Below are 27,957 nucleotides of genomic sequence, written 5' to 3'. Positions count from 1 at the left end.
AAGAAAGTGGAAAGTTTGCAGCGCGGGGCGGCCGGTGCCGGGGATCCGGGTGCGCACGTGCAGGGCCGGGGGCACCGGGGGCCCCCCACACCGAGCTCGTCTTTTCTTTTTTTTTTTTTCCTGCAAGCGAGAAGGGGGGGTGTTGTTGGTATCGCCCCCTCCTTCTCCTCCCCCCAGGGGTGAAAGTGCAAGAGGAAGTGCAGCCGCTGCCATCTTTCCTCCGCTCCGAACACACGGAGCCCGGGGCCGCAGCTCGCAGCCGCCTTCGCCCGGCCCGGGGAAGGGCCCACCCAGCCGCCGCCGCCGCCCGCCCGCTGCAGCCTTCGCCGCCGCCGCCGCCGCCCGCCAGGCTTCGGGACCCAGCCGGTGCCGCCGCCCGCTGCGCGCCCCGCCGCCGCCTTCGCCTTTTGTTTCCTCCGCTCCGGCGCCCCCGCCCCGGCTCGCGCTTTGCAGGGGACGCAGCGCGCGCCCCCAGCGGCCCGGGGAAAGCCGCGGCGCGCGCCTGCGCGGGGACCCCTCCTCCTCCTCCCCGCGCGCGCGCCCCTGTTGGCTGCGCGCCGGCGCCGCCTGGCGGGCGGGAGGGGAGGCGGCAGGCGAGTTGGCAGGAGGGGCGCACCTCTGTGCGCTGTTCCCCCCCGGAGGTAGACCGAGAAGGGGAGGCGGGCGGGCGGGCGGAGAGGCGAGAGGAGCGCGCGATCCGGCGGGGGTAGGGGCCGCTATGTGGGGGGTGGTGCGCCCTGCAGTCTAGACGGTACGATCCGGGCAGGGGGCGTGTGCGCTCGGCGCACCTGCGAGACTACAGAGCCCCGGGGCCGGCACGTGTGGGGAGTATAGACACGTCCGCTGCGCCCCTCTTGTTCCTGCCTAGGGGAAGGGAAAGGGGCGGGCGAGAGCCGCGGCCGGGAGAGCGGGGAGGGGGCGGCGGACATGGAGCGGGTGAACGACGCGTCCTGCGGCCCGTCGGGCTGCTACACCTACCAGGTGAGCAGGCACAGCACCGAGATGTTGCACAACCTGAACCAGCAGCGCAAAAACGGCGGGCGCTTCTGCGACGTGCTCCTGCGGGTGGGGGACGAGAGCTTCCCGGCGCACCGCGCCGTGCTGGCCGCCTGCAGCGAGTACTTCGAGTCGGTGTTCAGCGCCCAGTTGGGCGATGGCGGAACCGCGGACGGGGGTCCCGCCGACGTGGGGGGCGCGGCGGCGGGGCCCGGCGGCGGGGCCGGGGGCGGCCGGGAGCTGGAGATGCACACCATCAGCTCCAAGGTGTTCGGGGACATCCTGGACTTCGCCTACACTTCCCGCATCGTCGTTCGCCTGGAGAGCTTCCCCGAGCTCATGACGGCCGCCAAGTTCCTGCTGATGCGGTCGGTCATCGAGATCTGCCAGGAAGTCATCAAACAGTCCAATGTGCAGATCCTGGTGCCCCCTGCCCGCGCTGACATCATGCTCTTTCGTCCCCCCGGGACCTCAGACTTGGGCTTCCCTTTGGACATGACCAACGGGGCAGCCCTGGCAGCCAACAGCAATGGCATTGCAGGCAGCATGCAGCCCGAGGAGGAGGCGGCTCGGGCAGCTGGCGCGGCCATTGCCGGCCAGGCGTCCTTGCCTGTGTTACCTGGGGTGGACCGCTTGCCCATGGTGGCCGGACCCCTGTCCCCCCAACTGCTGACTTCCCCATTCCCCAACGTGGCATCCAGTGCCCCTGCCCTGACTGGCAAACGAGGCCGGGGCCGCCCAAGGAAGGCCAACCTGCTGGACTCCATGTTCGGGTCCCCGGGGGGCCTGCGGGAGGCAGGCATCCTCCCGTGTGGCCTGTGCGGGAAGGTGTTCACCGATGCCAACCGGCTCCGGCAGCACGAGGCCCAGCATGGCGTCACCAGCCTCCAGCTGGGCTACATCGACCTCCCTCCTCCCAGGCTGGGTGAGAACGGGCTGCCCATCTCCGAGGACCCCGACGGACCCAGAAAGAGGAGCCGGACCAGGAAGCAGGTGGCGTGTGAGATCTGCGGCAAGATCTTCCGCGATGTGTACCATCTCAACCGGCACAAGCTTTCCCACTCGGGGGAGAAGCCCTACTCCTGCCCCGTGTGCGGGCTGAGGTTCAAGAGAAAAGACCGCATGTCCTACCACGTGCGGTCCCACGACGGGTCCGTGGGCAAGCCCTACATCTGCCAGAGCTGTGGGAAAGGCTTCTCCAGGTGAGCATGGTGCCCTCCCCCCTGTGACCTGCCCTATTTCTGACCCCGGGCGTAGCTCCTTGCCAGGATCTGGGAGTGCGGAGGTCACTGGACCCCAGTCTGGGGTGGGGAGTGCTTTATAACGGCCCTGCTTTTGAGAGGGTGCTGGCCGAAAGCTGCTTTCTCGTCCCCAGGGAAGTTCTCTGGCTCCAGGCCTGCCCTGCCGTCTCCCCTCCTCGGGGCCTGGTGGGAAGGGCCCCGGATTCCTCAGGCCACAGCCACCGGGCCTCACCATTCTTCTCCCTGGGCTCCTTTGTGTTTCCGGCACCAGGCGTGGGGCCCCCTCTGGGGGCGGGAGGCTGGGCTCCTCCAGCGACTTTCCCCGCTTGAATGGCTGCCTGCCGAGGGAGGGAGACGCTGAAACAGAAACAAGTGTGTCTCAGACTCCTTGCGCTCCTGGGCCACCACGTCCCCCAGCCCACAGCTCAGCACCGGCCATCAGAGATCGGTGGGCTCCAGCTTTGCCCCTCTCGGGCAGGCAGCTGGGCACCCAGAGTCTCTTCCTAACACATCTTCAATCAGCTCAGATCTGGTGGCTCCCGAGCCGAACTGGCCCCACAGGACACAGAGGAAGGGGGCAGGGCGGTTTTTGAGATGCACTTTTTAGGGATCCCCAACTTGTCCGGGAGTGGGGGGTTGTTTTGTTTCTCTCTGAAGGGAATATCCAGGATAAAAGGCTGGTTTTAACTTGCCTGGATACTAAGGACCTTGTGTGTGTGTGTGTGTGTGTGGAACCCGGGGATGGAGAACTCCCTCAGAGGGGCCCCACTCAGGAACCAGTCTTACCGGTCAGGCAACCCCTGCCCACCTGCTCTGGCGGGCATCTGGCTTACCAGCCCAGCTGGGGACTTAAGGCTCCATCCCTCGGCCTCTGGGGACTGAATTCCATCTGGGTGGCATTCATTGGCTGCCGCCCGCGGGAGAGGCTGGGGGAGGGGAACGCTGAGTTTCTAAGGGGCTTTAGTCTGGACAATGAATCACACACACCCCCTCCCGGAAAGGCTGCAGCGAGGCAGCTTGTCTCATTCTGAAGCCACCTCCTCAGGGTCCTGGAAATCATTGAGTTTCTGGTGGGGGAGGGAGGTGGGCAGGCAAGGTCAGACACAAACACTCACTTCCCTTCCCGCCAGAGAGGCCTGGGCCTGGGAGCCAGGGGGGGGGGATCGAGGTTGTCTTTGTCACACTGGGGGGTGGGGGAGAGGGAGTGCGCTCCATCAGGGTGGGAGGGGGGGTTGGGGGGCCTGGCCAAGAGCGTGGCCCCATTTTTTTTTTTTTTTTTAGGTCTGATTTTAAAGCCTGTCTCGGTTCTCTCCCTTCCAGGCCCGATCACTTGAATGGACACATCAAGCAGGTGCACACCTCCGAGCGGCCTCACAAGTGTCAGGTAGGGGTTAGGGGTCGGCCAAGGCCGCGCGGGGCTGGAGGAGATCGCTGCTGTCCTCACGGCCCAGCCACCAGCCAGCTGCTGCGCGTGCGGGGCGTGCGGGGCCGCTGGCTGACCACCGCTTGGCACACCTCCTCCTCTGACCCTCCCCGCTCCGTCCGTCGGCTCTTCTTTGTTCTTCCCCCGGCCCCCTCCCGCCGTCCCCTCCTTCCTGGTTGTTGGGTCCTGGTTTCCACCCTGTCTCCTGTGTTGCTTAGCTTAGGCTCTCCTTTCCTGGTGTTGGCCAGCTCTGTGGACGGTGGGCCGCATGGCTCACGTGTTGTCCTGGGGGCACTGGCCTCCCGCTGGGCCCGGCTTCTGGTTCTCTGCAGTGTCCAGAGGCCAGTGGGGCGGGGGCGGGGGGGACCTGCAGAGGGCTCCTGGTCCCCTTGTTTGTCAGGCAGCCTGACCCGAATTGGAGTTCCCTGAGGTCGGCAGGAGGTGGGGAGGGTGGGCGGTCTTCCCTCGGAGCACTGGCACCTGTGTCACCCTCCTGAGGCCTGGAGGGCAAGATGGTTTCCTCTCGTGAGCTCTTTGCGTAGCAGGCGGTCGGGAAGGCTGGACACGGTCCTCACCCTCGGTGTGTCTGCTTGAGTAATACCTGGGGGGCCCTGTGGCACCCAGGAACTTGAGTTTCCTCTCTTGGCCGCTGAGCATTCCTGTGCAGATGGAGAACACGCCTCCTCTCCTCCTTGGTTACCTCCCCTCTCGGGTGCCCAGAGTTGTGGGGTGCTTACTGCAGCCTCGGGGGGTAACCTGCTTCTCTACACCCTGTTGGTGGCAAGGAGGGAGGGTTCGGGGAGACCTGCAGTGAAGGGTGGACGTGTGGTAGGCAGGCCAAGGAGCCAGCGCGGATGGTGATCACGTGAGTGAGGCGAGGTGGCCTCCAGAGGACGCTAACCCGGGGCGGGGCTGTAAGGTCCATCCGTGCCTCGTTGCCTTCTCTCCGTCTCCGGTCTTCTCGTCACAGAGCACATGCGGACTCTCCCGGGTAGCGAGAGCCTGGCAGAGTAGGAGGAGCCCAGAGGGCATTGGGGCCGAGCCCGGTGGCCTCCGGGGGTAACCTGCACTCTCTGCCCTTTTTCCAGGTGTGGGTTGGGAGCAGCAGCGGCCTGCCGCCCCTGGAATCTCTTCCTAGCGACCTGCCATCATGGGACTTTGCCCAGCCTGCTTTGTGGAGGTCGTCCCATTCGGTTCCTGACACCGCCTTTTCCCTTTCTCTAAAAAAACCCTTCCCGGCCCTCGAAAACCTGGGCCCAGCACCCTCCGGCAACGCGCTCTTCTGCCCGGGCCCTCCGGGGTACCTGCGGCAGGGCTGGGCCGCCCCCGAGGGCAGCCGGCCCTTTCCCCAGTGGCCTGTGGGCTAGCCTGGCCTCCCGGACAGGGCTTTCTGTGGACGGACTGGGAGCGGCGGTTGCTCTGAGGCCCTTGCTTTTGGGAGAGGCCAGCCGAGCGGTTCCCACCCGCCATGCCTGGCTCCTCCCAGGGCGACCCGGAGCCTTTCCCAGCTCAGGGACCCCAGATGGGAGAGCAAGAAGCTCCTTGGTCCTTGGTCCCCACCCACGCAGGCTTCAGGTGCCCCTGGGTGTCTGTCCTGGCCTGGGCCACTTTGGAGGCTGGTGCATTCCTGGGAGCTAAGCCACTGGCTCCTGTGCTTCCCCTCCCCCTGGCATCACCCCCCCCCCCAAGGCAGGGGTTTTCTAGAATGGGGCCTGGCCACCCCGCCCCCCACCCTGGCAGTGATGCCCCTCCAGAGGTGCAACTCCACCTGGGTCCTCCCCGTGTCCTGCTCCTCCCTCCCCCTCAGACAGGTCCTGCTCTCACTTCTGGCTAGAGAATAAGACTTTGGTGTTTTTGAGGTTTATTAGCAGGTCTGCTCAGGAACTAGACTAACCAGTAGCTTTGTATCGGGTCACCCCATCATGCGAATGGCTTTGGGGGCTGATAAAGCAGATGTATGTAGATTCCCCCCCCCCCTCGGATCCTGTTGGTGTGCCCTTTAGCCCCCGCGGGCTCCGTGGGGTAACAAGTGATGATAAAAGTTTTAATTCTAACATTTGAGGCTTTGTGTGTTTTGTCCTTGGTTTGTGTCATAACACTGACATCATTGTCCCTGGGTATCTCAGCCCTCTCCCAGGCCTGCCGGCCCTGCCTGCAGCCCCTAGCCAGACTCCTTTACCGGGGACCCAGCAGGTAAAGACGTGCTGGCTCCCATGTGCGGGGCTGGCCAGCCAGGTGTGCCTGGGCTTCTGTTTTGCATTCGTCCAGCAGGGGCATCTGTTTCGCATTCGTCCCTGGTACCACGTGGGCTCTGTTTCTGAGCTGCTGGCCCGTGGGAAGAAAACCATCAGGAGGTGGGCTGGGGAAGTGGGCATATCGGGCTCAGTGTGGAGTGGTGATGAGCAGAGGTGACCCCAGCTCAGGCTGGCTGGGCTGGGACCTGGCCTTTAGCAGCTGCCTAAGCACAGGGCTGTGGGCAGGGCAGCCGTTGCCACGCGCCACCGGCAATCAGATCACACCCTGCGGGCTCGTTCTTACCCCGTCAGGCCCTCTCTCTTCTCCCTGTCTCCTGGAATGCCTTTCCCTCGAGTTGTCCCGCATGGAGGTTCTGGGTGACCCTTTCTTTGATATGTCTCCCCTCTGTCCTCTGTGCCTTCTCTCCTGGGTCATGTGACCAGCCTCTTTATGTCCTGTGTTCTCTGGACTTCTGGCAGGCCTAGACTCAGACTCACACACTTTCAAGATCCCCCCAGAAAACTTGGGGGACTAAGCCTGCTATCGCTCCAGTGGGCTTTGTCACACAGTGAGAGTTGCTGTTGTGCTTGTGTGTCTTCTTTTCAGCAGCAGATTTACATTCCTCATGCTGTTTGCCCAGGCTGAGCTGCGCTCTCATTCCTGGAGAGGCCATCCATGGGGGATGGGCGGGGGGAGTCGGCCTGGTCTGAGATTTTACTTTTGCTTAGCGAATCCTCCAGATGGATAATCCACTTGTGGATAACCGAGGTTTGGTGGTCCGTTATCTTGAGCCAGCGAGTCTGACAGGCCGCGCTTCCAAGGACAGAGCCGCAAAGAAGGCTGGCGAGAGAAACAGGCGTCCCTTTCATATCCGTCCGGGCGCATCCCCTCCCGGGGAACGCGGGAGGCACGGTCCTGAATGCCCGCTTTCAGCTGCGTGTCCTCACACCTGGGCCGGGTGTGGTTCCTCTGCGTTCCGAGGCTCAGGCCACCCAGCCTCTCACCAATGCAGGGGCGGCGGGTAGGTGACGGGCTGGCCAAGCTGGCTCCTGATTGTGGATCAGTCGACAGGTGCACCCTCCAGAGTAGGGGTGTCAAACTCAATCAGAGAAGGGGCCAAAATCTAAAATCCAGCCTAAATCGCGGGCCGAATGGTTTACTGAACAGTCATAAACTGTCATTGTGATGGAAACGCAGCGGAGTGCAGTGATGACAGCGCGGTGCGGGCCACATTGCAAGGCCTGGCGGGACGGATTTGGCCCGCGGGCCTTGTGTTTGACACATGTGCTCCAGAGGGTGTTTACAGCAGCCCTCGCTCTGGTTCACAGGCTGGGGGGCTAGGTGGAGACTCAGTCTCTTTCTCCCCCCCTCCCCACTCGCTCTGGCCCATAATTGGGTCTTGTGGTCCCAGCCTGAGGGGGGACCCACCTGTGGCCATGAGACCAAGCACCCGTGATGCTTTCTGAGGCACCTAAGTGTTCGAGTTCCCCTGCACAGTCCTGTCACCTCTTCCCGTCGGGAGCCCTGGCCACCAAATACACTGTGTTAAAAAGTCCCGGCACCTTTCACTGACCAGAAGCGACCTCTACTGAGCCAGAGATGGTGAGAGAACAGGTTCAGGGGGCTCACGGGCCGGCTGTCCCGTGTCCTCTCAGGGCTTCTGTCTGCCCAGCGGGACGTGAGGGAAGACAGGGACCCCGGGGTAGCCGGCAGGATCGGTAGGGTCCTGGTCTGGTGTGGCAGGGTGTTCAGACCGCTGATTTCTCTGGCAGCTGAATGTGCTTTGGGCACATCACTTTCTAAACTCAGCTTCCTCATTTGTCAAACGAATAAACTCGATATATAAAACAAATAAAAGCGGTGCTTTATTAGTAGAAAGTGTTCTGCTCAAACTTGTAACGCTTACTTAAAAGATAGTGACAGAACAGCAAGGCCTGTCCTGATGCACACAGGGTATTAGGATTAGGGTAGCCGCCGTGGCATCTTCGGCCTCGAGTATCACGTGGGCTTGTTTCTTGCTTTTGACTGTACAATAAGGAGACAGATAACGGTACTTGTACAGTAAGGAAATAGATAAGTGTCCGTGAGGACTGCTCACTTACCTTAAGGATCCCAGGATAGGCTTCTGTTAAACAGACTCAGCAGGAGCAAGTGAACAGGGTAGCAGGTCTTCAGCAGGTTAACCTTCGATCTGGAATGCACTTAAGAGGGGCAGGTTGCTTTCTCTTGCAGTTCTACAACAGTAAACACACACAGAGAAATGAGTCAGACTCAGCTAGAATCCCGGAAACACTTCCATGGACTCCAAATAGCCTGAGAGTCACCAGCCTGAAGGCTCCTGAGGACTTTCCCGACATTCCGTGGCCTCAGCGGAGGGAGGGGTGCTGGGGAGATCGGGGACTGAGGCTGAGTCAGGTTCCAGACACAGGAAATGCCCGGGGCTTGGGCCCGCCCTCCCAGGGTGCAGGTGTTGTGGGTGCCAACCTCGATCACCCGAGTCATCTGGCCCTGCGACCTGGCCATGAGCTGGTGGTCACGGCACAACGCTCTGTGACGGCACTCTGGGAAGGTGATAGCACAGCCTGCCCCGGAAGGCTGCCGTAGGATGGACCGAGTGAGATAAGCGCCTCTGAGAGGCTAAGCATGGTGCCCGCCTGGCACGGAGTGAGTGCCCCATCAGTGTAGGGTGGCATCGCCTTCCTTGTTATTACCAGCACTTCCCCAACTTAACATTTCACAAATGCTCCCGAAACCTCTGGCCCGCTTTCTCTGCTCTTTTCTCGTGTCAGCAGCACTGACAGTACCATTTTATGGGCGAAATTTTTCAATATTGACTCACGAGAACATGGGAGTAACCTATGGGCTTGGTCTTGCCTTTCTTTCTCATTTCCCTGTGGCCAAGACGAACAGTCGCTTTTGAATCAAGTGAATAAATTGAATTCTTTGTATAAAGCAGCGAGGGAAACCTGGGATGGAGAATAGGAAGGCTGGTCTGTTTATATGCCAGTAACTCTTGTGCAGACTCCCGTGTAGTCAGTGCAACTGATGTCAATGCTGAATGTTTACAAATGAACAAATGCCTCGTCTTCATTCTGTAGGGGAGCATAGGGTGCCGTGCTGGGGTAGTCATGGGAACTGGGAATTCCAACTCCAGGGTCCCGTGTGGGAAATCAGAGCGGCGAGCTGGCCGGCCGGGGAGAAAGCCTGGGCCGTGTTCTAACGCTCTCTGTGCGAGGAGTCGGATGTGTCGACCAGAAACGGCTTAGTCCCACAGCGCGCTCGGTGAGGAGTCGGGGGGGGAATGCCAGCTCGCCCCTCATCCTGTTTTCCTCTCTGCCCTCAGACCTGCAACGCTTCCTTTGCCACCCGAGACCGGCTGCGCTCCCACCTGGCCTGTCATGAGGACAAAGTGCCCTGCCAGGTGTGCGGCAAGTACTTGCGGGCAGCGTACATGGCGGACCACCTGAAGAAGCACAGCGAGGGGCCCAGCAACTTCTGCAGCATCTGCAACCGAGGTAATCTCCCCGCGGTCCCTCACTTCCGGAGGGGGGGTGGTCCCTGAGCCCGCGTGGGCGGCTGGGGGCTCCGGACCACCCTGCCTCGGGCTCCATTCCGCACACGGCCCACCTGCCCTTCCCTCTGAATGATAAACGCGGTCCTCGCCCAGCTAGCTGCTTGCCGCCCCTTCCGTCCCAGGAGACGTAGGGTGTTTGGAATGGGGGTTCCCAAGAGATCAGCAGTGGGAACAGGCAGGGTATTGTTCCCAGCTGGGCCCGGAACTTCTGCTGCTCAGGCGGATGCAGTTGGAGAGCCCACGGAGGCATTGATGTCGGTGAGAGAGGCATTAGACCCCACGGGGGCGGGGAGGAGAGGGCACCTCCTGGAGAGCTTTGCTGGCTGGTTCCCTGGCAGGTGGAATTCAGCAGCCAGGGAAGGAGGCTGAGCCTAGTGATGGACAAGGGTCAGGAAAGAAACTCTGTGTGTAGCGCCAATGGTCAGGAGCAAGCCCAGACCCAGGCAGATCGTGGCCTTGACGAGGAAGGAGAATGGAGGTGTTCTGAGCAGGGGAGCGCGCTTGCTGCTGACGTTGGCCGAGGTGGCTCTGGCTCCGGCCCGGGTGTTGTGTTGGGTGAAAAGTCAGGCTGAGCTTCCGCCAGGACCTGTCAGCTGTTGGCAGGGCTGAGGTTTGTGTCTGCACGCACAGTGTCAGTGGAGGAGCCGGGCGCCGCGTCTCTGCTGGAGGAGGAGGCTGGGCAGCTGTCGGCAGTGGGTGTGAGGATGCTTCTGCACGGTGTGCTCGCTTTGGCCCGGTGTGGATGCTGGGAAGTCCTGTGTCCTGGGACGCCCCGGTCCCAGTGCTGCTGGAAGTGTTGGCGGTGGCTTAGTGGACTGAGTACTGAACCAGGAATCAGGGGGGCCTCGGGCTTAATCCCAGCCGCTTCCACCTCACAATACTACTGCGTGACCTCGAGCTTTCCCTTCCTCCTCTGAACGTCAGCTCCTTCATCTCTTAAATGGGGTTAAGAACACCCCCCCCCCCTTTGCCCACCTCACAGGGTCGTTGTGAGGCTCCTGGCACACAAAGTAGATGGAGGTTAAGGGGGAGGCCTGTTCTTACACTTCGTAACTGATAGGAAACACACCCCGATACCCTGGCTGGGACAGAGGGAAACAAACATTCCTGCAGTCCTTGGCTGGAAGGCGGGTGCCTGTGGGCCTCCGTGTGCACTGAGGCCACTGTGGGGGAGACTGCTGAGCAGCGAGGTGTTCTCACTCCCCCTCCCTGAGACTGCACGCTTGGGGTTTGCCTGAAGGCCACTGGGTGTCACTCTCTGCATCCCCAAGAACCCTGCTGGGGAAGCAGGGAGGCAAAAAGCCTCTGAAGCACCTGTCCTACCTTCTGACGTGTCCATAGGGCCCTTCTGGCCAGAATATCCCCGGGTAGCAGGTGGTGGGGTTGTGCACACAGGGAATTATCGGGGTGTAGCTGACCATCTTGACCGTGGCTGCCCCCTCTCTAGAAAAAGTTTCCTGTCTTGTTTCATCCGAACCTGGCTTGCTAACAGCACTCCCCAAATACCGCTAATCCTGCCACAACGTGCCATCCTCTGGCCTTCGGTCAAGCTTTCAGGGTTGCCGTTCTCAGCTTGAGAACTGGGGTCAGAGCCCAGGAGCAGGAACCAGTGAGAGTAGAGAAAGATGCTCATGAGGAAACCCAGAAAGCCTAGGGTTGCAGAGGGGAGTGAGGACTGGTGGGAGGTCCAGAGCCACAGCCCCTTGGGGCTCAGCACCCCGGGAAAGAAGAGCTGAGAGCAGCAGGGAACAGCCGGGCAAGTTGGCCCAGTTACAAGACCCGCTGATGTGGCAAAGCCAACAACTATTGTAGAGTCAGGAGTTGTTTTTCCTGGGGTTGGCGAAGGCCTTGGGCCACAGCCCGCAGGCGACATGACTGGGATGGAGACAACGGAAGAGTAAAAGCAGAGGCCACCTTATCTCCGAGAAGACAAGACTGCATCTGGATCATAAGCTAAACAGGAAGTCCCATTCTTCTAAGAAGATAAGAGAGGGCTCTGGGCCTACCCTGGGTACTCAGAAGGAAGAGAAGACCATTTAACTTTTTATTGGAGGAGAAGGAACAGGATTCTACCTCCGGACTAATTTCTTTGGCATAAAGAGACCCAACAGGAAGGGGGGGGGGAAAAAGGAAAGAACACCAAGGAAGAAAATGACACCAAAGACATCAAGGCACTGGAATCAGAACACAGATAGCTCTGGATCATTCATACCTGCCACCAAGGTTAAGAATTCAGGGAGGAGCTGAACCAATAAATGGATGTTCTTAACTCTAGAAGGGTTTGAGCAAAGGCTAATGCCAGCCAGCTGGTCAGATGGTTGAGATTGGATAAAATGAATTTCCAAATGCCCTCTGACATCCTTCAATGCCAAGTCTTTTGATTCCAGAGAGAGGAAGAGGGAGAGGGGAGAAACATCAGTTGGTTGCCTTCCACATGCATCCTGACCAGGGATCGAACCCACAACCCTTGGTGCATGGGATAGTGCTCCCACTAACTGCACCACACCTGCCAGGGCCCAACGAGTCTTAAGCCAGTGGTCGGCAAACTCATTAGTCAACAAGGCCAAATATCAATAGTACAACGATTAAAATTTTTTTTGGAGAGCCAAATTTTTAAAAAACTTCTTCTAATGCCACTTCTTCAAAATATTATAGTCTCGTCCAAGGCCGTGGTATTTTGTGGAAGAGCCACACTCAAGGGGCCAAAGAGCCGCATGTGGCTCAAGAGCCGCAGTTTGCTGACCAAGGGTCTTAAGCAGTCAACTACTTATGCACCTGCCATTTTCAGTTTTTGCCTATGAAGGGTGGGAAAGATTAGAGGCAGCTTGGCTGCTTAGTCCCACACTTGAGACAGATGACCTTGTCTTTGTCCTAGAGACGTACCAAGATGCGGGTCAGACCTTTTGGAGAGGAAGATAATTTGTAGTGGGAAGATGGTGAGAAAAGTTTGTTCTTTCATTTTCAAGTTGAGGATATCAGTTAAGTTGATCAGCGGGAGGGAGAAAAGGATCCAGTAGGTCACCATAGTTTTCTACCATTCTTTTAAAATTTCTGTAGCAGGGTCTTTGTGTGTATGCATAAGTACGGATGTGAGAAAGAGGGGTTGCTCATTGAGAACGTGCCTCTGACAGAGACAACATCGGGTCCCCAACATCACTGCTTAAAAGGTAGAGGAAGTCTTCTTTCCAGAGGTGGGCGTACAAGTTGTTATCAATGCCAGTCTTGGGCGCAGACGGCCTGCCATCCTCTGGTTCTCTGAGCTGACACAAACCAACTAGTGCCCCCATCTGGCACCAAGGTGTGGACAAGGAGAAGGTAGTCCCTGGCCCCTGCGTGGACGTGAAACTTGCAAAGAAGGGATTTGCTTCTGGAGTGTGAAATGCAGCGCAGCAGACAAGATGCAATGGAGGAGCACAATGGCCCTTTGGCAATGATGTCTTCATCTCTAGAATGCGAGGGAGGGCGGCTTGCTGGTTCTAGCGGAGTCAGTGTGTGCTCAATATCTCCCATCATTCTGTGCCTGGATCCAGCCGCCTTGTTGGTTCTTGGTTAATCCGTGGTGAATGGGCAGGCGAGTTCAGAATTCCAACGGAATGTTTCTGACTTAAAAGATGTTTTCTTCTCAGAAACTCGGCTTCTGTTTTAGCCCAACAGTTGGCTGCTGAGTTGCTCTGTGTTTAAATTCTGGGCTTCACGCAGCAGCTGTAGATCCACTCCTCCCACCCTGCCATGTGGCTCTGCTATAGATAGTACCGTCTGCAGCTGGGGAGAGGACCCAGCCGCGTGTTACTCAGCCTGATTTTCAGGAAAAAGAAGCAAGTTTTCATTGAGCATCTGCTGGGTTCCCCTGGTACATAGCTCTTCCCAGAAAGACTAACTACACTAATTCCTGGTGCCCTTTCCCTCCATGGACCAGCCTGGGGACACCACACCACTGCAGAGGCCTCAGCAGGGATTAAAAAACAGAGAAAAAAAATTCCCTTCTAAAGTGGAATCATCAGAAAGTCCCTGATGTCTGTGCTGGTTGTTGGGGCCACAGCACCCAGGAGGGGGCTGAGATCCTCTTTCCCATGAGCCTCATCGACTCATTCCTGACCACACCCTTCCTCTTAGGAATGTCTGTAAGATAAGCCAGGCTGCTCTGTAACTGGCCCCAGGCAGACCCCCTCATCATAGCACCGGACAGCTAGGGCAGGACACTGGCCTCTGGCCCAAGAGGGTCTGTGAAGGAGCTGTGTCAGGAAAGGAGGAATATTCACTCATTCCTGCATTCCCTCCAGAACCACCAAGCACCGTTGTCAAGGGAGTGTTTGTTCAGCGGCTTCCATTCTAATGGAAGAGAGATACATGATTGTAAATGGCGACCACAAAACCTATTGCAAAAGTCCATGGGGCTGTTTCTGGGGCCAGGGCCAATACACATTAAAAAGCAGTCTGTCCCACCCAGCCCGTATGGCTCAGTGGTTGAGCATTGACTTATGAACCAGGAGGTCATGGTTCGATTCCTGGGCTGTGGGCTTAATCCCCAGTGTGAGGTGTGCAGGAGGCAGCTGATCAATGATTCTCTCATCATTGATGTTTCTCTCTCTCCCTCTCCCTTCCTCTCTGAAATCAATAATAATAATAATAATAAAAAAGTCTGCCCAGTGGTTAAGGACCACGTGGCCCTGGGGTTGGAGTCCAGGCTCTGCCATTTCATAGCTGTACCTGTGACTGCAAGTTGCTTAACCTCACCAAGCCTCTTATTTTTTAATCTATAAAACAGGTATAATTCTCAGCTCAGAGGGTAGTTGGGGGAATACTACAGAATAATGCATGCAACGTGCTGGCTGGCACACCATCACCACCTGCTGAAGGTGAACTTTTTCTTCTTTGGCAAGAGAACATTTGCCGGGTAAATTAGGTAGAAAACGTACTTCCTAGAAGAAACGGGCTTAGGAAACAAGTCCTAGAGGTAAAGGAAGGACCCTTGGAGCTTGGAAATGAGGAAGCTCATGGTAACTTTTACTGTCGTTCCAAAGGCCACGCCAAGTCAGACTTCTTAAAGTGAGTCTTGTGCAGACATCACCCAGCGCTCTCCAGCCTCTGACCCGTTAGCCATGGATCCCATTGTTACCCTGTAATTTTAAAGGGGATGACGGTACCTGAGAATATGTCAGCCAGGACTGAGTGAATGGAAGGACATCATCAAGGCACTGGCACCCCACGTGGGCCTCATGCTCAAAAGCTTCGCTTTCTGCTGAAGGCACTTGCTGATCCTTGGCCATGAATGGGGTTCGATGACACAGCTTCTTCCTGTGAAACCCAAGCCGAAACCCTCTGACCTGCCCACCTGGTTCCATATCTGCGGGCTTGTGGGTGGTGCGGAAGTTGGCCCAAGATCTCCTCTCCCCAGCCTGAGAGATGACACAGCTCAAACTGACCGGAGCGTCTGGGTTGGGCTGGAGTGGCCCCAAGATGGCTGGACTGTCCCCCCCCCCCCCCCAATAGAGGCAAAGATCATCCCTGCTTTTTCCTTAAATGAACCCGACGGATGCTCCAAAACTGAACCAAAAGGCCACCATCAATAAGAGATGGCTACACTCTTCAATGTGACATCCTCTTTTTCATCAAAACGTCTAAGCGGTTACTAAGTCCAGTTATTCTGAAGGTGAAAATGTAGCATCTAGAACATGTTCTAAGAAATAGAAGCAGGGCTGCTCTGGAGGCATTCCTTTGGGAGTTCATCTCCCCTCCATCTGATCGGTGGTACCGTTTACAAGTGTTAGCGAGCGTTCTGCTGGCTGGCTGGCGGCCCGGGAACCCGGATGACTTTCTGACTCCGTTTCTAGCTGTGGTCCTTGCAGCTGACCCGTGGCTGCGGGACCACGAAAACCACTCCTTACTGAGGTGCCAAGCAAGCCTAGAGGCGTCTGGTCTTTGACCTGACACCCATCCGTCCCGGCAGCTGGCCTGGGCCCTCCACCGCAGCCTGGCGGAGTGGGCTCTGCAGAGGAAGCGATTCGAGGACAGTGCCATCCTTGCTCCTGAGCCAGAGGGCTCCTGTGGTTGCAGCTGTGTTTGAGCCAAGGAGGGCCCCTTCTAGGTGCAGCTGGCCTGGGGATGCTAGCCAGAGCGGCCGGAGGAGACGCGTGGGGGAAGCAGAGAGGTGTCTCGGTGCTGGCCGCGGGATCTCATCTCCTTTTGTCTTGTTTAGGTTTCTCCTCTGCCTCCTACTTAAAGGTCCATGTTAAAACCCACCACGGTGTTCCCCTTCCCCAGGTCTCCAGGCACCAGGAGCCCATACCGAATGGGGGAGCAGCGTTCCACTGCGCCAGGACCTATGGCAACAAAGGCAAGCGACCCCTTGCTCTGCACTTTGCTTCTCTGCGCAGACTGTGTTGTGGGGGCGCTGGGCCGGGTGCGGGGAGGCGGGAAGGCTGCCGGCTGGCTGGCCGCCTCGAGGAGGCTCAGTGATCGAGTGGCAGTGACCTCCAGGACAGAGTCACAGTGGGTATCTCACTCCAGGGCAGTGAGTGAGGCTGGAGGGCCCTGCCATGATCCAGCCCCCGCCTCCTGGCCAGCCCCTGCTGTCTGGAGCCCTGCCACATGCCCCGGCCGAGGGCAGGAGGAGGAGCCCTGCATGATGAGTTACTTCGGGCTTGTCTGGCGCCTGTGGCCCTGGAAGGGTGGTGCGGAGCTGTAGCTGAATGCTTTCTCCTTTGGTCCTGCTGGGCAGGGGGAGCCCAGGGCTGGCTTCCCCCTCCGTAGGTGTGTGGCTGGTTGCTGGGAGCGCCCTTTCCAGAGGGCCTCTGGCTGTGTCCGTGAGGTGCATGGCGAGCATTGACCTACCTGATGGCCTCCGACTCCGAGTTGGTTTGCTTGGTTTGCGTAGAGCTCCCTGCACCCCACCTTCACTCGTTGGTTCAGGTTGTTTTGTGGTATTGTTAAGCTGTGGTTGCTTTGGGGATGAGGCCAGGGGCTTGGCGGATGGCAGAGATGGCATGCTCCACGCTCCCATCACAGACCTCCCTTCCCGGCATGGCTCTCTGACCCCAGGCAGGAGGCTGCTGATCGGTGGAGGACTCCATTGTGGGCCGGGCAGGGCAGAGCAGTGAGGGGTGTCTGGCGGTCCGGCTTGTCCTGGGCTCTGTGCGGGCCCAGCCTGCCGGCTGAGTTGTTCCAAGGTGTTTTTAATCTCTGTGCTCTGGCCACTCGGCCCAGGAGAGGTTTTGGCAGAAGGCAGGCGGCGAGGGCAGGCTTGTGTTTGCAGCACTGGGAAAAGGACTGGCTTCTGTCTCCACCATCTTGGTGTCTGCTGACTTGGGGATCCCCGGCTCTGGTTCCGCCTGGCTAGGGTGCAGCTAGTCTGGTGCAGAGGTGAGGCCACTGACACCCCTGTTTGGGCATCATCAGAACAGACGTTTTCCTTCAGAGGCACCCAAGTCAGGGCCTGGGAGTTGGGGGTCTTCGTGTTGTTCTGGGGAGAAGCAGTGGAGGTCCCCTCTCTGAACCACCTTCCTTGGAGCAGGCTGAGATGGTGATGCGCGATACGTACGCACCTGCATGAAGAGTCCTCAGCCCCAGGGCCCTGCTGTCTCGCCCCGTAGGTGGTCAGACCCCCAGGCTGACCAGCCAGTCCTCGGCGGGTTCTGCCAGCACCGTTGCTGGCTGCCGACCGCCCTCCACAGGCCTGTGGCTGGTCCCTCCCAGCCCCTCCAGGCGGGGCCCTCTCTGGAGCCCGGCCTCATCCTGCCTCTGTGTTCTGTTTTCTCCTAGAAGGCCAGAAATGCTCACATCAGGATCCGATTGAGAGCTCCGACTCCTACGGTGACCTCTCGGATGCCAGCGACCTGAAGACTCCGGAGAAGCAGAACACCAACGGCTCTTTCTCCTGCGACATGGCGGTCCCCAAAAACAAGATGGAGTCCGACGGGGAGAAGAAGTACCCCTGCCCCGAGTGCGGGAGCTTCTTCCGTTCCAAGTCCTACTTGAACAAACACATCCAGAAGGTGCATGTCCGGGCGCTCGGGGGCCCCCTGGGGGACCTGGGCCCCGCCCTCGGCTCGCCTTTCTCTCCCCAGCAGAACATGTCTCTCCTCGAGTCCTTCGGGTTTCAGATTGTGCAGTCGGCGTTCGCATCGTCTCTAGTAGATCCCGAGGTTGACCAGCAGCCCATGGGGCCAGAGGGGAAGTGAGGCAGAGGCCACGTCCCTGTGGAGGCGGCCGTCCATCCGGGGACTGCTGAGAAATGCTGTGAATGCGGAGGGAAGTGATGTCTTTGGATTCTGTAGCGGAGAGATTTTTATTCGTTTTTAAACCCCGCCCTCCCACCTTATCGTCCCATCCCCTCTCCACCCGCCCACCCCCGTGGTCTTTAGATAGATCCCCATCTGATACTCTGCAGACATGTCTGTGAGGCCCAGGATGGGGCAAGGGCAGGAAACACTACATAGGCCATCAAGGGCCTTCAAGGCAACAAGGGTTCCAGTTTCTCTGGAATTCCTGGTGCTCAGTTCTTAGTGACCCCCATCCCAAACCCACAGCTGACGGCATTCTGGGACCTCGGTGATTCTGGTCCCCTGCCACTTCTCTAACCCCTCACTCCCCCATCTCCTAGCCCTTAAGGGAGAACACAGTAGGTCTCCACCCACATATACAACTCTGACGCCCCACTGTCTTTAAGGAAGCTGGAAGCCTACAGCATCCCATGGACCAGAGGGCGAGTGTCCTCCAAGAGCCCCCCCTGAGCTTGACCCTTGACCCGGAGGGCCCCAGAATGTTCGGAGCCCTGCTTGGAGTCTTAGCATTTTGCTTCTAGGACAAGCTTAGCTGTTGAGGACACTCCCACCCAAAATTACAGTTCTTACGTGATTTTAACCATTCAACTTGCTGTTGGGTTTTAATTCTCTAATTATTATTATTATTGTTATTATTTTTTAGGACCAGTTGTAGTGAATTGCTACTGAAAGCTATCCCAGGTGATACAGAGCTCTTTGTAAACCGCAGTCACAGGTTAGGGTTAGTATTAAACTTTGTTTAGATGTACCATAATTAACTTGGCTAGTTGATTGTTTGGAGTCTATGGAAGAAATAGTTTTATGCAAAATTTTAAAAAATGCCAGTCTGGTCAGGGAGGTAGGGGGTTTAGTGCTATTGGGGAGACAGGGAGACAGGAGAGCTGGCAGGCGGGGACATTATGTACCTCAGTTGTGTCACGTGTGAGCAAGCCCAGGTGGACCTCGTGATGTGAATTGATCTGATCAGACTGTATTAAAAAACTTAGTACGTTACTCTCCCTGCTCCCCGAGTCTGGTTTTTCAGCTGTGAGGGCCTTTGGGACCCAGAGGGTGGGCAGGGCACGCCCCTGCACCTCGGGGTGGGGAGGGGAATCCCAAGAGAACTATCTTCCTCTTATTGCACCGGTCGCACTGGGACTGACAGGTAACGGTTCCCACTGAGGTGACGGTTGCCAGCTTTCACCCATTGGTTCAGCAAACCCTCGTCCCTGTTGTCCTCATTGCTGTGTGCCAGGCCCAGTCGCAGACCCTAGGGTACGGAGGTGAAAGGAGACCCTGGTGGAGCTCAGTGGGAGACAGTTAACAAGCAAGCAGATTGAATTTAGGTCAGATAATGAGAAGTCCAGGGGGAAAGCCTGGGCAAAGTAGGAAGGTGGGAGGCAGCGGGTGGGACTCTGGGAGAGAAGATCTGGAGTTAGCTCTAACTGGTGTGGCTCAGTGGATAGAGCGTTAGCCTGTAGACTGAAGGGTCCTGGGTTCGATTCTGGTCAAGGGCATGTACTTAGGTTGCAGGCTCGATGGTTGGCCCTGATTGGGGCATATGCAGGAGGCAACCAATTAATGTCTCTGTCTCACATGATGATGTTTCTCTCTGTCTCTCCCCTAACACTTTCACTCTCTCCAAAAATCAATGGAAAAATTCCCTGGGATAAGGATTAACAACAACAAAAGATTATGAAAAAAACAAAACACTTAAGAGTTAGAGGGCACTGGCTAGGACCTAAGGAGGGACAATGTGCAGGTTGAATATCCTCTTGGCCAAGGGATTCTTAAGAAGCTTAGCAACGTGAATGTCCCCCCCACCCCAACCCTGTGCCATCTGTGGGGTGAGTAAAAGGTGGTTGCAGCCTCAGTAGTGAATGCATGAAGAGAAGAGGGAAGAACAGCAAACAAGAGGCAAGAAGTGAACACAGCGGGGAGTTAATGGGAGCAGGAATCAGTGGGAACAGGCTGACTTCACGGCAGTCAGGTATCTTGAGAAACCTCAGGCAAGAGGGAAACCCCTAAACGAACAGAAACAGCATTTAACCTCCAAACAAGCACAAAAAGTGATAAAGGAGAAAAACAGACCAGGAGGGACAAACAAAGCCCACGATGACTTAGATTCACATGAATATCAGTAATCACACTGTTCTGGTTAAAGGCACACTCAGAACTGGATTTTTTTAAAAAACCCTCTAAACCACCTACGTGAAATCTTGGGTAAATTGCCGGGCTGTGGTCTGTGTGGGATGGAGGCCTGGGCTGTTTGGTGTGAGCATCGGAGAAAAGAGCCACCCCGGAGTGCTGAGCCGCTGTGGGCAGGGAGCTTTGTGGCCACCACAGGCTCTGCCAGCGGGTCACACTGCAGAGAACCTGGCCTTGAACCAGCGGCCTGAGACATGTAGGTCCTGCTCCTCACCTGAGACTCCGGGTTGTGTCTGGACAGCGACAGGAGTGGAACGACAAAGCAAGCAGCTGCTGCTTCCACAGCACTCATCTGGAGGCCTGAGCAGCAAGTGGAGGTGCCCCCGCTTGCCCCAATATCCCCAGCTTCCACACCTCCATACGCCATGCCCGTCAGACCATGACGGGGGAAAGCCGTGCAGGACATAGGTACACTAAGGTGGAATGCCTTCTCTTGCCATGGTCCAGGGCAGAGAACCTGAGCTTTGGCTGTTCAGCTCCTCCATGTGGTCACTGCCAACCCTGGGCAAATTTCCGAGCCTGTCACCTCATCAGTGAAATGGGCTGTGAAGACTAAGGGGGACATCATACGAGCTGCCATTCTCTGAGCCTGACGCTCAGCATGACCTGCGAGGGTGGATCTCTTACTGTCCTCTCCTGCAGACGGCAAACAGAAAACAGGTCACAGAGCAAGTGACAGCCAGCATTTAAACTCAGGTGGTTCTCCGACCTTGATCCCCAAGCCCTCAGCCACAGATTGTGCCTTCAGTCACACATAAATGCCCAGTTCAGTACTTGGCACAGAGGAGGCTCTGGGTGCCCTGCCAGGCCCCCAGGATGAAGGCCTGACAGTGTAGCTGAAAATGACCACTGAGGAGGCCAGGCTCAGTGCCAGAGGGAGCGTCCAGAGACCGAGTGTGAGTAAGCAAGCTCTTCATACTTGGACTGACCTGGATGATCTGCACCCCACCCCAAGCCAGCCTCACTGGACCCCACTGCATGAAGGTGTGCTGGGCACCAGCAGCAGCCTGTTTTCTTTAAAATAAAATAAAAAAATTCATATATATATATATATATATATATATATATATATATATATATATATATACAGGATATGCCTGCAACCAAGGTACATGCCCTTGACCGGAATCGAACCTGAGACCCTTCAATCTGTAGGCTGAGCCACACCAGTTAAGGCAGCAGCCTGTTTTCTAGGCACCGCCAGGCAGAGCTGTCACGCCAAGGAGCCAGTCCAACTGTAGTTTCTGGGCTCAGCTCCTCCCACTCTCAGTGCATACCAACCGTTCCCAGCACCCTCCCTTTCCCCACAGAACACCCTCCACCCGGAGGCTCCTATTTTTTTTTTTTTTAAATCCTCACCCGAGGATATTAAAGTTTTAGAGGAGGAGGGAGGGACAGCTAGAGAAACATGGATGTGAGAGAGACATCGATGGGTTGCCTCCTGCATGCACTCTGACCAGGGCCAGGTGTCTGCCACCAAGGTACATGCCCTTGACCAGAATCACACCCGAGACGCTTCAGTCCTCAGGTCGACACTCTATCCATGAGCCACACTGGCTAGAGGCTCTTTCTTAACAGCTCTGTGCTTCTGAGTCTTATTCTGTTCATGACCTTTCCCTGCCTCGGCGCTGCTTCTGCCCCGCCCTGTCATCCTCACTGCGCCCTGGTTCCCGGCGGTCTATGGAGACAGTGCCGGGGGCAGATCCCAGCACTGCTCCCTTCGGACCGGGTGCTTCTCCCTTAGCTCATGTGGAAAACAAGGATAACAGTTCTCAGTCACATGGCTGCTGTGAGGATCACGTGGACTCGTCCCTGTAAAGCACATTAGGGAACACTCAGAAAGCTCCCTTTTCATTCACCTCCTCCCCCAGACCACGCTCATAAAAATGAATGGCAGCAGGGAAAAGCGAACTTGGTCTGCAAAGAGCCAGAAGGTAGACACGTTCAGCTCTGGGAGCCATATGGTCTCTGTCACAGCTGAGCAGCCAGGCAAAGACAATAAATTCATAAACGGATGGGCATGGCTGTGGTCCCATAAGCCTTCATTGATGGGCCCTGCAACTGAATCTCATTTAATTTTTACAAGTTAGGAAATTCTCTTCTTTGGATGTTTCCAACCACTGAAAAGTGTAAGAACCATTCTGAGCTCTGTAGGCTGTGCAAACACAGGGGGTGGGCGGGGCCTGACCCCCGGGCCACCGTTTGCCGGCCACTGCATAAGACCCGCTTCTCTTCCTGCTTCCCCAGGCCCGTCCTGGTTGCAGATCTTGGATGTCACCCAGACTCAAATCACACGGTTCATGTGAGTTAAATTAATCCGACACCCAGAGCTTGTGATTTCTTGGTCTGCCAATCAATCCATTGATCCACGTGGAATGCAATGCCACGCCCCCCAACCAAGATTGCTCTAAGGAACTCCAGAGTCCACACAAAGATGGGCCTAATGTGCTCAGAATAAGAATTGCCTAACCTGCCGAAACTGGTTTGGCTCAGGGGATAGAGCGTCGGCCTGCGGACTGAAAGGTCCCAGGTTCAATTCCGGTCAAGGGCATGTACTTTGGTTGTGGGCACATCCCAAGTAGGGGGTGTGCAGGAGGCAGCTGATCTGATGGATGTTTCTAACTCTCTATCCCTCTCTCTTCCTCTCTGTAAAAAAATTGATAAAATATATTTTAAAAAAAAGAAAAAAAAGAATTGCCTACCCACTCACTCTCCTTTTGAGGGTAGGGGCAGGGCAGAGGGCAGAAGGTCAGCAGGGAGCTGGCAGAAGACAGACCTGGAGGAAATGGTGAATGAGGTCAGTCACTGACCATGCGGTTATTGTCCATGCGGTTCTCTCTGGCTGCTTAGCTACCTCTGCTCTCTGGCTTTCATGAAAGGTTGTTCTTGGAGGCACCAGGGATAAGGAGAGGGTGACGTTTTTGGCAGTGAATGCAGAATTTCACGGGTCTCTCGCAGGAGTAAATAGTCATGTCCTCTTACGTTGAGTGACAGTGTTCCCAAGTCTTGCAGATCCCTCTAAGCCCTCGGAGGAGGCGGCTGGTGACTCCCCAGTTTACATAATCCAGACCTGGCAGCACATCTCCGCGGCCACCTGCCCCACCCTCCTCTGGACCTCCAAGAGTGAAGGGCGCCTCTTACACGCTGTGGAGCAGCTCTCACTGGGGGAGGAAGAGACCGAGGGGGGCAGAATAATTAATGTCTGGATCTGTTTATCTCTTGATAAACTGCTGTGTTTCTGCTGAGAACAAGGCCGTGTGGAGGTAGGCGGGAGGTAGGCGCCTCTGAATACAGCTGCTTTGTATCCTGTGGATGGCACCTCAGGAGACAGCTCACTTCTCCTCAGGGAAACCCGCTGCCCCCCTAACTGCTGCTCTAGTGGCGGCCAGGCCTCACCAGGCTGAGATCAGAGCCGGTGGCGGCACTGGGAAGAAACTGCATGACTACTGACATCGGCTTCCCTCCTCCTAGGGCAGTGGTCGGCAAACTAATTAGTCAACAGACCAAACATCAACGGTACGACGATTGAAATTTCTTTTGAGAGCTAATTTTTAAAAACTTAAACGTAAGTCAACAGCTGTAAGTACGTGAACAGGGGGTGGGGCCACGTGAACAAACGGAAGTGAGCCCTGAACAAGGGGTAGGGCCACGTGATCACGCGAGAGTGGGCACTTGAGGACGGAGGTGGGGCCATGTGAAGATTGAAATGATGCGGCCAGGAGCCCCCAGGAGCTGAAAAGGCAGGTGAGACCCTCTTCAGACCCTTGGAGAGAGCAAAGGAGGCAGAGGGGCCAGGCAGCGGGTTCTGAGGCCACCCCCCCACCCTCCGCCTCACCGCCTTCACACCTGCAGTTCCCTTCTCCTGGAACACCCTTCCTCATCCTCCCAGTCCCAGGGGGGCTTTACCTCCACTGGGACCTTCCTGAGTCACTGGGGCTCTCCCTGCACCCAGCACCGGCTTCCTAAGGAGCCTGTGTGTGAGGGAGAATGGCTCCATCACAAAACCGGACTCGCAAGCTCGCAGGGGCCTGAGGGCTGACCCTGAGCTGGTTTCCAATGGTTTTCACACTGAGTACTTTCCCAACAAAGCCTCACCGGAGGCCGTGATTTAAAACAGATGGAAGCTCAGCTGCTTGGGGTGCAGTGCGTGTGGAAGGGCCTGGGAGATGGGACCAGAGTCCCCTTCCCCCTGTGGCTCCGGGTCTGGGGAGATGGGGGTTGGTGCTGGTCCTGGTGGTGGGATGGGGAGCCAGGAGAGGGGGGAGCCCTGGGCCAGTCCAGGACTGACAGTGACTGACTGGTACTACGGGCTTCCATGTTTTCTGAGCTGCGGTTCTGAGCTGCGGTTTCTGGGCCAGCATACTCATCTCTCACAGCAAAAAACCAGTCTGTACAGGTGGTCTGCCAACTCATTAGTCAACAGAGCCAAATATCAACAGGACAATGATGGTTGAGAGCCACATTTTTAAAACTTAAACTTCTTCTAACGCCACTTCTTCAAAATAGACTCACCCAGGCCATGGTATTTTGTGGAAGAGCCACACTCAAGGGGCTAAAGAGCCGCATGTGGCTCGCGAGCCACAGTTTGCCAACCACGGTTCGAGGGCATTTCTTTTGAGTTGATATCTGTGCCCTGGGCCTGCTGAAAGCTTTGGGGTTAAGGGCCACAAACTCCATGGGGGGCGGGGGAGGCCCTAGGTTAACATTTTTTTAAGCTTTTCTGTGGATAATAAATGATTTGCTTATTCATGTAGTTTCCTCTACCTACAAAGTACTTGCCTTTTGTTTATCTGAAGAATTCTTCAAAGCCCAGTTCAGGTGGCCCCTCAACTGCACAGCTTCCCTTGTCCCCCAGGAGGGAGACAACTTTCATTTGTTACATCACAAATGTCATACCCATGCCAGGGGCCTTCTGTATCCCAGCAATCCTATGAGGTAGATATTGCTTTATCTTCCCTGAGGCTCACTGAGGTCAAGGCACTGCCAGTGCCACATAGCTGGGAAGTGGCAGAACCAAGACATGAATCCTGACCTGTCTGACCATGGGGCCCAGGGCTCCATCACTGCCTTCCTCTGTGCCAGCTCCCTGTTCCATGCATATTCCTACTTTTCCATCATCTTTTTATGGATCTCCCCATAGGAGACCAGGTTTCCTTGCAAAGGTAATTCATCTCTGTATTCCCAATACCTAGAATAGTGTTTGACATCGAGCAGCCACGAATTCATTCAGCAGGAATTCTGGATGCACACTGTGTGCGGAGAGAGACTTAATTCCTCAAAGAGCTTAAGCATTCAGAGCAGTACAGGACATGGGCCATAGGCATACACAGATATCTGCACCACCAGAGAGATAATGACATGACAGGTGAAGGGAGATAAAAGCTCTGATGATCTGGAGAAGGAGATGCCAGCCAGGTCTGAGAAGGTAGTGGCATCAGAGGAGGACCCTGGAGCATGCTTAGGACTTGGACATAGAGGGCTGGGTGTGGGGAAGCAGGGTGGCTCAGAGGAGGGGAGATACGGGCAAACTTGCCCTTGAAGTCCAAATACCAGCTGATGATCAAAGTGACAAGGCCCTCAGGTCTGAGGAGAAAAGGGCCATTTCAGAGTGTAGGAGCCGCTGGGCCGAGTCAGCCAGCAATCAGATTGTGAAGAAGAGCTGGTCAGGGCAGACCCGGAGGCTCAGTTGGGCGGGGGCCCGTTAGGATGAACAAAGGCAATTACCCAAGAGGAATTCCGCAGCCAGCTCTTAAAATAACAAACATCATTCTAATAATAACCATTACCATTTATTGATCGGCTGCTTCCTGCACACCCCACTCTGGGGATTGAGCCCTCAACCAAGATATATGCCCTGACCTGGAGTCCAGTTGTGACCTCCTGGTATTTAAGATTTGTTTTAAATGTTTACACAAATAAAAACATTCATTTTACAAATGTTCATATCTGCCTTGGCTGAGTAACTCAGTTGGTTCGAGTGCTGTTCTGATACACAAAGGTATCCCGCTCAATCCCCATTCAGGGCATGTACAAGTATCAACCAATGAATGGATAAATAAGTGACCCAACAAACTGATGTTTCTCTTCCCTCATCTGTCTCCAAAATCGATAATAAAAAAAGTTTAAATGTTCATCTCAAGCTTCCCTTCAAAGCTCTTGCTCTGCCCCCTCCCAGGGAAGCTGGACCTGGCCGTGGCCATGAAGGTTTAAGTGGAGAGTGGGAGGACGTGGTACGTCCTCCACCAGGTCCTCACCTCTTCCTCTCTATGGCTGGTCTGGGACAGGGCTCAGAGGTGCCGTTCCTCCTACCTGACAGCCTTGGAGATGGGCTGTTTCTCTGTTAACTGGCTGGTACTTTTCTGGATTAACTGGCTGTGTCTTCCTCCGTGTGGCAGCATCTAAAAACCGGCTCTCAAAAATAAATAAAAATAAAAATAAATAAATAAAATAAAATAAAATACAATAAAAACCAGCTCTCTTGTGCCAGCTTTCTGAATTTCTCCTTCCTTATCTGTAAAGTGGAGAGAAAGCAAATTTCCTTTGTGGGTGATGTCAAAACAGAGTAAGGTAAGGTACTAGGTGTACCAGGTAATAATGCGGATTTTTGTCAATAGATGGAGTTACACATATGCTGATACAAATGCGATTTGATATGGATGCTATTTTGTTGTATTGACAACAAGCTTCAAAACTTCATATGTCAAATTTTCTGAAGGTGTTAAACTCATGGATATTTTTACGCTTAAATTAATTTCAAGAGGAACATCAAAAGTGCTTGAAATTATGTTTTCTTTGATTTCAAAGTCTGCATTTTTTAACTGGTTAAGAGCTAATCCCCATTTTTAACCACTTAATAGCTAATCCTCATTTTTAACCGGTACAACATTAGCTATTAACTGCCAGCCACTTCCCAACACCCACTACAGAAATGAATTCCTTCCGAATATTTCTTTATAATGACCATTTCATATTACACCTGCCCAAGTCCAAAACCCTGGGGTTGTGGAGTGGGGTCCCTCCTTTGTGTATTGAGGAAAGTCACATGCTTATCTCTATGTCCTAAAGGAGAACACAAGCCTATTCTCCATCTTCAACTTCCAGTGGAACTACACTGGCACTTGGGCGATGGGGTTTGAGAAGGGGAGGGGATCTGCCCTTAGTATCTTACCAACTTTAACCCCCTTTAAAAAGATGCCTGCAGCTGCCTTGAGCCTGGTAAGATTCATTATGCCCCAGCCCATTTCCTGGAAAGCTGTGTTGTGGAAAAGACAAATACATACGGCCGAAACCGGTTTGGCTCAGTGGATAGAGCGTTGGCTTGAGGACTAAAGGGTCCCGGGTTCGACTCCGGTCAAGGGCATGTACCTTGGTTGTGGGCATATCCCCAGTAGGGGGTGTGCAAGAGGCAGCTGACTGATGACTCTCTCTCATCGATGTTTCTAACTCTCTCTCTCGCTCCCTTCCTCTCTATACAAAAATCAATAAAATAAAATAAAAAAGACAAATACATACGAACAACTGCTTACGAACAACTGGAAATGGACCTAGGGGGTGGGCAGGTATAGGAACTTACTGCATTTACAGGAGGTGGAGGGAGGAGGCCCTACCAGAACATCTGCCCAGCCATCCACGGAGTTGTTACTGGTCTTAGAGCTGGGAGGTGGGATCATGTACATCACATAGGACCGTGAACCCTGGGGACACTCCCATTCACCTTCACCATCCTCCTTGCCTCAACTTCCAGAGAGGCCAAAATAAAGCTCTGAACACCCCCCTCTGTGTGCATGGCAACCATGTTTGACCCGGGCTACTTTGTCTTAAGGGAGAAGGTGCCCATCTCTGTGATCAACGTAAGGTCTGATCCCCACATAATGACTAACTCATGATGGGCCCATGTGGTCATGATACTCACGGTCTTTCAGTGCTGCAGGCCCCGACCCTGCCCTCCTGACGTGAGTTGGCAGTGGGCCACCTTATACCCTGCCCCTTACACACAGAGCTGCACTTCCCAGAAATGTTCTC

The 27,957-nt window shown here is 55.7% G+C and overlaps 1 protein-coding gene and 1 long non-coding RNA gene across 7 annotated transcripts; one reads left to right on the top strand and one right to left on the bottom strand.

Moving 5' to 3' along the window:
- The first annotated feature begins 201 nt into the window (after positions 1-201).
- Positions 202-18,741, top strand: PATZ1 (POZ/BTB and AT hook containing zinc finger 1). 6 transcript variants are annotated; one of them, XM_036449673.2, is made up of 5 exons: positions 202-2,198; positions 3,558-3,621; positions 9,239-9,410; positions 15,731-15,803; positions 17,228-18,741. In XM_036449673.2, exons 1-5 carry the CDS (start codon positions 928-930, stop codon positions 17,259-17,261), a joined length of 1,614 nt encoding a protein of 537 aa, XP_036305566.1. In that variant the 5' UTR covers positions 202-927; the 3' UTR covers positions 17,262-18,741. The 6 variants fall into 6 exon arrangements, with proteins under 6 accessions (XP_036305566.1, XP_036305563.1, XP_036305565.1 ...); XM_036449670.2 differs by having other exon boundaries at positions 15,666-15,803; XM_036449671.2 differs by having other exon boundaries at positions 288-2,198; positions 15,666-15,803; positions 17,231-18,741.
- On the bottom strand, positions 7,745-17,232 carry LOC118725656. The gene is made up of 2 exons (XR_004990076.2): positions 14,614-17,232; positions 7,745-8,129 (listed from the first exon to the last, which is right to left on the bottom strand). It is a non-coding gene; the product is annotated as an uncharacterized LOC118725656 (long non-coding RNA).
- Positions 18,742-27,957: the final 9,216 nt, after the last annotated feature.

This window comes from Pipistrellus kuhlii, unplaced genomic scaffold (assembly GCF_014108245.1).
Source record: "Pipistrellus kuhlii isolate mPipKuh1 unplaced genomic scaffold, mPipKuh1.p scaffold_m20_p_20, whole genome shotgun sequence".
Lineage (NCBI taxonomy): Eukaryota > Metazoa > Chordata > Mammalia > Chiroptera > Vespertilionidae > Pipistrellus > Pipistrellus kuhlii.
This window is presented reverse-complemented; position numbering and strand designations above follow the sequence as displayed.